A 10,325-nucleotide genomic window follows, 5' to 3' on the forward strand; every position below is an offset into this window, starting at 1 on the left:
AAAAGTCGACAGGGGACACGGGGGGGACACGGGAGGGGACAGGGGAGGGGACAGGGGACACGGAGGAGGGGACACGGGGGGGAACAAAGGGGACATCGCGGGGACCAATGCAGGGGACAAATGGGGACACCCCAGGAGGGGACACGCAGCTCGGGGACACCCCGGTGGTCGTGTCCCTGTGTCGCCGCGGTGTCCCCAAGGGTGGCACAGCAGCCGTGGGGACAGGGTGGGGACACGGGGCTGTCCCTGACGTGTCCCTGACGTGTCCCTGACGTGTCCCGCGGTGTCCCCGCGGTGTCCCCGCGGTGTCCCCTCCCCAGGGCTGGCGCTGGAGCTGAGCGTGGACGGGGCCAAGGCGGGGGGGGCGCGGCGCGCGCTGTTCCTGGGGGGGGGCCCGGGGGGGGCGCCCCCCTCCCCCACCCGCAACCTGTCCCTGGAGGTCCCCAACGGGGGGACCCCGCGCTGCCGCACGCTGCCCGTGTTCCTCAGGGTAAGGGGCACCCCGGAACGGCCCCAAACACCCCGAAACTGCCCCGGGACCCCGAAACTGCCCCGGAACCGCCCCAAACACCCCAAAACTGCCCCAAACACCCAAAAAACTGCCCCAAAACCGCCCCAAACACCCCAAAACTGCCCCAAATACCCAAAAAACTGCCCAAATACCCAAAAAACTGCCCCAAAACTGCCCCAAACACCCCAAAAACTGCCCTGGGACCCTGAAACTGCCCTGGGACCCCAAAACTGCCCCAAAACCTCCCCAAAACCGCCCAAAACACCCCAAAACTGCCCCAAACACCCCAAAAACGCCCCGGGACCCCAAAACTGCCCCAAAACCGCCCCAAAACTGCCCCGGGACCCCAAAACTGCCCCCAAACCACTCCAAAAAACTGCCCCGGGACCCCACAACTGCCCCAAGACCCCGAAACTGCCCCGGGACCCCAAAACTGCCCCCAAACCACCCAAAACACCCCAGACTGGCCCCGGGAGCCCTGATGTCACCCCCGTGTCACCCTGGGCAGCCCCTGTGTCACCTCTGGGTCTCCCGTGTCACTTCCCTGTCACCCCTGGGACCCCCTCCCCGTGTCCCCCTCGGTGTCCCCGGTGTCCCCAATGTCCCCGTTGTCCCCGGTGTTCCCATGTCCCCCATGTCCCCATGTCCCCCATGTCCCCATGTCCCTGGTGTCCCCATGTCCCCGTGTCCCCATGTCCCCATGTCCCCAACGTCCCCGGTGTCCCCGATGTCCCCATGTCCCCAGAACGAGTCCGAGTTCCGGGACAAGCTGTCCCCCATCCCGCTGTCCCTGAGCCTGGCCCTGGACCCGGCCGCGTCCCCTCCCCCGCCGGGGCTGTCCCCGCTGCTGTCCCCGGCCACGCGCACGCGCCTGGAGGCCAAGGTACGCGTCACCTGTCACCTGTCACCTCTGTGTCACCCTGTCACCCTTGTCACCTCTGTGTCGCCCTGTCACCGTGTCACCTGTGTTACCCTGTCACCTCTGTGTCACCTCTGTGTCACCTCTGTGTCACCTGTGTCACCATGTGTCACCCTTGTCACCTCTGTGTCACCTGCGTCACCTGTGTCACCCTGTCACCTGTATCACCCTGTGTCACCTCTGTGTCACCTGTGTCAGGTGTCACCTGTGTCACCATGTGTCACCCTTGTCACCTCTGTGTCACCTGCGTCACCTGTGTCACCCTGTCACCTGTGTCACCCTGTGTCACCTCTGTGTCACCTGTGTCAGCTGTCACCTGTGTCACCATGTGTCACCCTTGTCACCTGTGTCTCACCTCTGTGTCACCTCTGTGTCATGCTGTCACCCTGTCACCCTGTCACCTGTGTCACCTCTGTCACCTGTGTCACCCTGTTACCTCTCTGTCACCTCTGTGTCACCGTGTCACCTGTGTCACCTGTGTGTCCCCTGCGCTGTCCCCTCTGATGTCCCCGTGTCCCCAGGCCCACATCCAGCTGGACTGCGAGGACAACGTCTGTGTGCCCGACCTGCAGCTCGAGGCCAGCGCGTAAGGGGGACAGGAGGGGACACCGGGGGACACCGGGGACATTGGGGACACCAGGGGACACCGGGGGACATGGGGACAGGAGGGGACATCGGGGACACCGGGGACATTGGGGACACCGGGGGACACAAAGGCACTGGGGGCACCGGGGAGGGCTGGCTGTGCACAGGGTGTCCCTGGGGATGTCCCCAGTGTCCCCACGGACTGTGGGGCCGTGTTCTAGGGGGGTTTTGGGGGGGTTTGGGGGTGTCCCTGTCCCCAATGTCCCCAGTGTCCCCATGGACGGCCTGGGGGTGTGTCCCTGTCCCTGTCCCCAGTGTCCCCATGTCCCCATGTCCCCGTGTCCCCAGGGACCGCCGGGCCGTGTTCCTGGGGGACAGGAACAGCCTGAACGTGACGTTCCAGGCGCGGAACGTGGGCGAGGGGGGGGCCTACGAGGCCGAGCTGCACGTGCGGCCCCCCCCGGGCGCGCTCTACTCGGGGGTCCTGCGGCCCCACGGGGTGAGGGGCGCGGGGGTGGGGGTGTCCCCAGTCTGGGGGTCCCTGGGGAGTGTCCCCAAGGTGGGTGAGGGTCCCCTGGGGGTGTCCCCAATCTGGGGAGGGGGTCCCGGTGGGTGTCCCCAGTGGGGGTGGGTGTCCCTGGGAGTGTCTCCAGTCTGGGAGGGTCCCTGGGGGTGTCCCCAATGGGGGTGGGGTTCCCCTAGGGGTGTCCCCAGTCTGGGAGGGGGTCCCTGGGGGTGTCCCCAAGGTGGGTGGGGTTCCCCTGGGGGTGTCCCCAAGGTGGGTGAGGGTCCCTGGGGGTGTCCCCAGCCTGGGGAGGGGGTCCCTGGGGGGGTCCCCAATGGGGGAGGGGGTCCCTGGGGGTGTCCCCAGCCTGGGGGTCCCGGGGGTCCGGGCTGTGACTGCCCCTCCCCCGCAGCAAGAACGCCAACAACTCCCAGAGCGCCCTGGTGCCGGTGGCGCTGGCCGTGAGGGCGGCCACCAGGGTGTCCGTGCTGGGGGGAGGGACAGCAGGGGACATGGGGACAATGGGGACACGGGGACACACAGGGGACATGGGGACAGCCAGGGTGTCCGTGCTGGGGTGAGTGATACCGGGGACATGGGGACACACAGGGGACATGGGGACACACAGGGGACATGGGGACACACAGGGGACATGGGGACACACAGGGGACATGGGGACACACAGGGGACATGGGGACACACAGGGGACATGGGGACACACAGGGGACATGGGGACACACAGGGGACATGGGGACACACAGGGGACATGGGGACACACAGGGGACATGGGGACACACAGGGGACATGGGGACACACAGGGGACATGGGGACACACAGGGGACATGGGGACACACAGGGGACATGGGGACACACAGGGGACATGGGGACACACAGGGGACATGGGGACACACAGGGGACATGGGGACACACAGGGGACATGGGGACACACAGGGGACATGGGGACACACAGGGGACATGGGGACACACAGGGGACATGGGGACACACAGGGGACATGGGGACACACAGGGGACATGGGGACACACAGGGGACATGGGGACACACAGGGGACATGGGGACACACAGGGGACATGGGGACACACAGGGGACATGGGGACACACAGGGGACATGGGGACACACAGGGGACATGGGGACACACAGGGGACATGGGGACACACAGGGGACATGGGGACACACAGGGGACATGGGGACACACAGGGGACATGGGGACACACAGGGGACATGGGGACACACAGGGGACATGGGGACACACAGGGGACATGGGGACACACAGGGGACATGGGGACACACAGGGGACATGGGGACACACAGGGGACATGGGGACACACAGGGGACATGGGGACACACAGGGGACATGGGGACACACAGGGGACATGGGGACACACAGGGGACATGGGGACACACAGGGGACATGGGGACACACAGGGGACATGGGGACACACAGGGGACATGGGGACACACAGGGGACATGGGGACACACAGGGGACATGGGGACACACAGGGGACATGGGGACACACAGGGGACATGGGGACACACAGGGGACATGGGGACACACAGGGGACATGGGGACACACAGGGGACATGGGGACACACAGGGGACATGGGGACACACAGGGGACATGGGGACACACAGGGGACATGGGGACACACAGGGGACATGGGGACACACAGGGGACATGGGGACACACAGGGGACATGGGGACACACAGGGGACATGGGGACACACAGGGGACATGGGGACACACAGGGGACATGGGGACACACAGGGGACATGGGGACACACAGGGGACATGGGGACACACAGGGGACATGGGGACACACAGGGGACATGGGGACACACAGGGGACATGGGGACACACAGGGGACATGGGGACACACAGGGGACATGGGGACACACAGGGGACATGGGGACACGGGGGGCCACCAGGGTGTCCGTGCTGGGGTGAGTGACAGCAGGGGACATGGGGACAATGGGGACACACAGGGGACACAGGGACAGCCAGGGTGTCCGTGCTGGGGTGAGTGACAGGGGACAGCCAGGGACACCCAGGGACATGGAGGGGACGCAGAGGGGCCAGGAGGGGACCTGAGGCCTGCCAGAGCCTCTGAGTGACAGCCAGGGGACACGGCGGTGACACGGCGGTGACACACGGCGCTGACCCCCGGCTGTCCCCTCAGGGTGTCCCGCCCCTACGTTGTCACCATCCCCGAGGGGGGGTCGGGCGGCGGTGACACGGCGGTGACACGGTGGTGACCCCCGGCTGTCCCCTCAGGGTGTCCCGGCCCGACGTTGTCACCATCCCCGAGGGGGGGTGGGGACCCGACCCCCCCCAGCGGCTGCAGGACCTGGGGCCACCCGTGGAGCACGTCTACGAGGTGGGGACAGCGGGGACACCTGTCCCCAGCCGGGGTCACAGTGTCCCCAGTTGGGGTCCCAATGTCCCCAACCCTGGGATCACACTGTCCCCAAACCCTGGGGGTCACAATGTCCCCAAACCGGGGGGGTCACGATGTCCCCAACTGGGGTCACAATGTCCCCAACCCTGGGGCCACAATGTCCCCAACCCTGGGGGTCACAATGTCCCCTACCCAGGGTCCCAATGTCCCCAACCGGGGTCACAATGTCCCCAACCAAGGTCACAATGTCCCCAACCCTGGGGGTCACACTGTCCCCCACCAGGGTCACAATGTCCCCAAACCCTGGGGGTCACAATGTCCTCAGCCTGGGGGGTCACACTGTCCCCAACCAGGGTCACAATGTCCCCAACCCTGGGGTCTGTGCCCCCAACCCTGGGGGTCCCAATGTCCCCAACCCTGGGGTCTGTGTCCCCACCCCGGGCTCCCATGTCCCCCCCGTGGGTCCCCGTGTCCCCAAACCGGGGCTGCCCCCCCCTCCCCCCCGAGCCCTGGGGGTCCCCATGTCCTGACCCCGTGTCCCCAAACCGGGGCTGTCCCCCCGTGTCCCCCGTGTCCCCAGGTGGTGAACGAGGGTCCCAGCGCCATCAGCCAGGGCACGCTGGAGCTCAGCTGTCCCCTGGGCCACCGCGGCCACCCCCTGCTCTACGTCACCGGCCACGAGGGGCTGCCCAACTGCTCGGCCAGCCACGGCACGGACCCGCTGCGCCTGGTAGGGGACACGGGGGACACGGGGGGACAGCGGGGACAGCGGGGACAGTGGGGGGGCATTGGGGACACCGGGGACACCGGGGACACGGGGACACGCCTAGGGTGACCCGTGGTGACCCGCAGTGACACGGGGGTGGCTGTGGTGACCCACAGTGACACGGGGGTGGCTGTGAGTGACACGCGGTGACACGGGGGTGACTGAGGTGACTGGTGGTGACCTGCGGTGACACACGGTGGCCCTGGGTGACTGAGGTGGCCGTGCTGGCCCTGGGTGACCCGCGGTGGCCCCGGGTGACACGGGGTGGCTGTGTTGACCCTCGGTGACACACGGTGGCCCTGGGTGACTGAGGTGGCCGTGCTGGCCCCGGTGACCCGCGGTGGCCCTGGGGACAGGGCTGTCCCGAGGCCGAGTGTTTCCGGCTCAGCTGTCCCTCGGGGCCGCTGGAGCGGCAGCAGCGCGTCACCCTGCGGCTCGGCTTCCGCCCGCGGAGCCCCCCCCCGCGCCAGGTGGTACCCCTGGAACCCCCCAAAATACCCCCGGAACCGCCAAAACAGCCCGGAACCCCCAAAACAGCCCGGGACCCCAAAACAGCCCTGGGGACCCCCAGAACAGCCCCGGGACCCCCACCCCTGGGACCCCCAAATACCCCTGGGACCCCCAGAACAGCCCCGAGACCCCCCAGGACCCCAAAACACCCTGGGGACCCCCAAACACCCCCAGGACTCCCAACACCCCTGGCACCACCCCGGGGACCCTAAAAGACCCCTGGGACCCCCTGGAACTCCCTGAGCCCCCCAGGATCCTGGGACCCTCCCCAAATTCCTGGGGAACCCCCCCCCAAAATCCCTGGGACCCCCCAGAACCTGTCCCGGATCCTGGGACCCCCCCGGGACCCCCTGGGACCCCCTGGGATTCCCCAGGAGCGGCCTTTGGGTCCCCTGCATTTCCTGGTGACACTGACACGCTGTCCCCTGTGTCCCCGTGTCCCCTGCGTGTCCCCGCGTGTCCCCATGTCCCTGCATGTCCCCCGTGTGTCCCCATGTCCCCGCGTGTCCCCGCGTGTCCCCTTTGTGTCCCCCTCTGTGTCCCCGCGTGTCCCCTGCATGTCCCCTCTGTGTCCCCTCTGTGCCCCCCGTGTGTCCCCTCTGTGTCCCTGTGTGTCCCCTCTGTGTCCCCGCGTGTCGCCATGTCCCTGCGTGTCCCCCGTGTGTCCCCATGTCCCCACGTGTCCCTGCGTGTCGCCATGTCCCCGTGTGTCCCCTGCATGTCCCCTCTGTGTCCCCTCTGTGTCCCCGCATGTCCCCATGTCCCCGTGTGTCCCCATGTCCCCGCGTGTCCCCGTGTCCCAGCGGGAGCTGTGGCCGCTGTCCCTGCGCTGTGACGCCGAGTTCCGCGTGCTGCGGCTGCCGTACCGCGTGCGGCCCGAGAGCTACCCGCGCCACCGCCTGCAGGTGACACCGGGGACACCGGGGTGACACCGGGGACAGGGGGACATGGGGGGGACATGGGGGGGACAGGGGGGGCCCGGGGGGGCGGGGGGGGGGCGCGGGGGGGCCCGGGGGGGTGTCGGGGTCCCCCTGACCCCCCTGTCCCCTGTCCCCCCTGTCCCCCTGTCCCCCCAGCTGGGTTTCTTCAAGCGCTCGGGGCCCTACGGCACCGCCATGGAGAAGGCGCAGCTCAAACCCCAGGCGGCCTCCGAGGCCTGAGGTGACAGGGACAGCCCGGGCTGGGGACACCCCGGGACTGGGGACACCCCCGGGCTGGGGACATCCCATGGCCTGGGGACACCCCAAAGCTTGGGGACACCCCAGAGCTTGGGGACACCCCAGGGCTTTGGGACACTCCAGAGCTTGGGGACACCCCAGGGCTTGGGGACATCCCAGAGCTTGGGGACATCCCAGGGCTTTGGGACACTCCAGAGCTTGGGGACACCCCAGGGCTTGGGGACATCCCAGAGCTTGGGGACATCCCAGGGCTTTGGGACACTCCAGAGCTTGGGGACACCCCAGGGCTTGGGGACACCCCAGGGCTTGGGGACATCCCATGGCCTGGGGACATCCTAGAGCTTGGGGACACCCCAGAGCTTGGGGACACCCACAGCTGAGGACATCTCTACGGCTTGGGGACATCTCACAGCCTGGGGACACTCCGTGGCTTGGGGACACTTCACAGCTTGGGGACACCCACAGCCAGGGACACCCACGGCTGGGGACACTCCATGGCTTCAGGACATCCCCACGGCTTGGGGACATCCCACGGCCAAGGCCACCCCATGGCTTGGGGACCTTGGGGACACTTCACAGCTTGGGGACATCCCCACACTTGGGGACCCCCGCAAGGACAGTGTCACCTGCACGGACAGGGACCCCCGCAAGGTGACGTCACCCGCGTCACCGCTGGGGACCCTCCCATGGCTGGGGACCCCGCAAGGACAGTGTCACCTGCACGGACAGGGACCCCCGCAAGGTGACGTCACCCGCGTCACCGCTGGGGACCCTCCCATGGCTGGGGACCCCGCAAGGACAGTGTCACCTGCACCATGGTGTCACCTGCATGGCCTGTGTCACCTGCATCGGTGACATCCCCCCCTCCACGCCCCCGGCGGGGGGGCCCGGGGGGGCGGGGGGGGGGCGCGGGGGGGCCCGGGGGGGTGTCGGGGTCCCCCTGACCCCCCTGTCCCCTGTCCCCCCTGTCCCCCTGTCCCCCCAGCTGGGTTTCTTCAAGCGCTCGGGGCCCTACGGCACCGCCATGGAGAAGGCGCAGCTCAAACCCCAGGCGGCCTCCGAGGCCTGAGGTGACAGGGACAGCCCGGGCTGGGGACACCCCGGGACTGGGGACACCCCCGGGCTGGGGACATCCCATGGCCTGGGGACACCCCAAAGCTTGGGGACACCCCAGAGCTTGGGGACACCCCAGGGCTTTGGGACACTCCAGAGCTTGGGGACACCCCAGGGCTTGGGGACATCCCAGAGCTTGGGGACATCCCAGGGCTTTGGGACACTCCAGAGCTTGGGGACACCCCAGGGCTTGGGGACATCCCATGGCCTGGGGACATCCTAGAGCTTGGGGACACCCCAGAGCTTGGGGACACCCACAGCTGAGGACATCTCTACGGCTTGGGGACATCTCACAGCCTGGGGACACTCCGTGGCTTGGGGACACTTCACAGCTTGGGGACACCCACAGCCAGGGACACCCACGGCTGGGGACACTCCATGGCTTCAGGACATCCCCACGGCTTGGGGACATCCCACGGCCAAGGCCACCCCATGGCTTGGGGACCTTGGGGACACTTCACAGCTTGGGGACATCCCCACACTTGGGGACCCCCGCAAGGACAGTGTCACCTGCACGGACAGGGACCCCCGCAAGGTGACGTCACCCGCGTCACCGCTGGGGACCCTCCCATGGCTGGGGACCCCGCAAGGACAGTGTCACCTGCACCATGGTGTCACCTGCATGGCCTGTGTCACCTGCATCGGTGACATCCCCCCCTCCACGCCCCCGGCTGGGGACACCCACGGCGCCCACCCCCACACTGGCACGGCCACCACCGGGCTGGGGACACTGCCACAGAACTGTCACCGGGCTCAGGACACTGTCACTGAACTGTCACTGGGCTGGGGACATCGTCACAGAACTGTCACCGGCCTCAGGACACTGTCACAGAACTGTCACTGCATTGAGGACACTGTCCCAGAATTGTCACCAGGTTCAGGACACTGTCACAGGAACTGTCACCGACTTGGGGACACTCAGAGAACTGTCACCGCACTGGGGACACCATCACAGAAACTGTCACCACGTTGGGGACACTGTTACAGAACTGTCACTGGGCTGGGGACGCTGTCCCTGAACTGTCACCGCGCTGGGGAACCACCAGGACGTGTCCCCATGGCGCAGCTGCCACCACCGGCTTGGGGACACCAAAGTGGGAACCCCGGACTGGGAACAGCCAGGATGTCACCAGTGGGGACTGTCACCACCGGACTGGGAACTGTCACCAGTGGGAATTGTCACCATGGGACCGGGAACTGCTGGCACATGGGTGACACCGCGCTGGCACCGACACTGCAGGGGACACAAGGACACCACGGGGACATCACAGGGACACCAGGACATGTCCCCAGCACTGTCACCTCAGCCAGGACAGGACCTGGTGGCGGTGTCACAGTGTCACCCTGTGCCAGCGTGACCCGGGGACGCTGCCACCCACTGCCCCCAGTGTCACCCACTGCCCCCGGTGTCACCCGCTATCCCCAGTGTCACCCGCTGTCCCCAGTGTCACCCGCTGCCCCCGGTGCCACCCGCTATCCCTGGTGTCACCCGCTATCCCTGGTGTCACCCGCTGTCCCCAGTGTCACCCGCTGCCCCCGGTGCCACCCGCTATCCCTGGTGTCACCCGCTATCCCTGGTGTCACCCGCTGTCCCCAGTGTCACCTGGGGACATGGGGGGGACACACAGACAGGGGGACACAGAGGGATGGGGGACACACACAGGGACACACCTGGGGGCACAGTGACACTCCTGGGGACGCGGTGACACACACGGTGACACACACACGGACACACACGGTGACACACGCGGTGACACTCCTGGGGACGCGGTGACACACATCACACCTGGGCACTTGGCACGGTGACACACACGGGGACA

The 10,325-nt window shown here is 67.4% G+C and overlaps 2 protein-coding genes across 2 annotated transcripts in view; both read left to right on the forward strand.

The window, feature by feature from the left end:
- Positions 1-7,498, forward strand: part of LOC121342207 (integrin alpha-5-like) — a gene marked incomplete at its 5' end in the record, with an annotated part of 8,401 nt that extends 903 nt beyond the window's left edge. Inside the window, 11 exon segments of the mRNA XM_041416434.1 lie at positions 321-490; positions 1,257-1,394; positions 1,952-2,016; positions 2,364-2,425; positions 2,428-2,514; positions 2,718-2,793; positions 2,933-3,013; positions 4,815-4,917; positions 5,519-5,668; positions 6,061-6,174; positions 7,018-7,498. Coding sequence (XP_041272368.1) covers positions 321-490; positions 1,257-1,394; positions 1,952-2,016; positions 2,364-2,425; positions 2,428-2,514; positions 2,718-2,793; positions 2,933-3,013; positions 4,815-4,917; positions 5,519-5,668; positions 6,061-6,174; positions 7,018-7,374 — 1,403 coding nt within the window.
- Positions 7,499-7,528: 30 nt separating this feature from the next.
- LOC121342205 lies at positions 7,529-10,211 on the forward strand. Its single transcript, XM_041416433.1, has 5 exons — positions 7,529-7,998; positions 8,091-8,206; positions 9,113-9,874; positions 9,932-10,103; positions 10,189-10,211. Exons 1-5 carry the CDS (start codon positions 7,887-7,889, stop codon positions 10,209-10,211), a joined length of 1,185 nt encoding a protein of 394 aa, XP_041272367.1. The 5' UTR covers positions 7,529-7,886.
- The last annotated feature ends 114 nt before the right edge of the window (positions 10,212-10,325 follow it).

This window comes from Onychostruthus taczanowskii, unplaced genomic scaffold (genome assembly GCF_017590055.1).
Source record: "Onychostruthus taczanowskii isolate IOZ18803 unplaced genomic scaffold, ASM1759005v1 scaffold514, whole genome shotgun sequence".
Lineage (NCBI taxonomy): Eukaryota > Metazoa > Chordata > Aves > Passeriformes > Passeridae > Onychostruthus > Onychostruthus taczanowskii.

What these genes read in the sequence shown, in the direction of transcription:
- LOC121342205 (XM_041416433.1), top strand. Translation starts at nt 7,887, where the DNA reads ATGGCTTCAGGACATCCCCACGGCTTGGGGACATCCCACGGCCAAGGC. An exon ending in ACATCCCCACACTTGGGGAC is followed by an intron (nt 7,999 to 8,090) that starts CCCCGCAAGGAC and finishes ATGGCTGGGGAC; the next exon opens with CCCGCAAGGACAGTGTCACC. An exon ending in TGTCACCCGCTGTCCCCAGT is followed by an intron (nt 10,104 to 10,188) that starts GTCACCTGGGGA and finishes CTGGGGGCACAG; the next exon opens with TGACACTCCTGGGGACGCGG.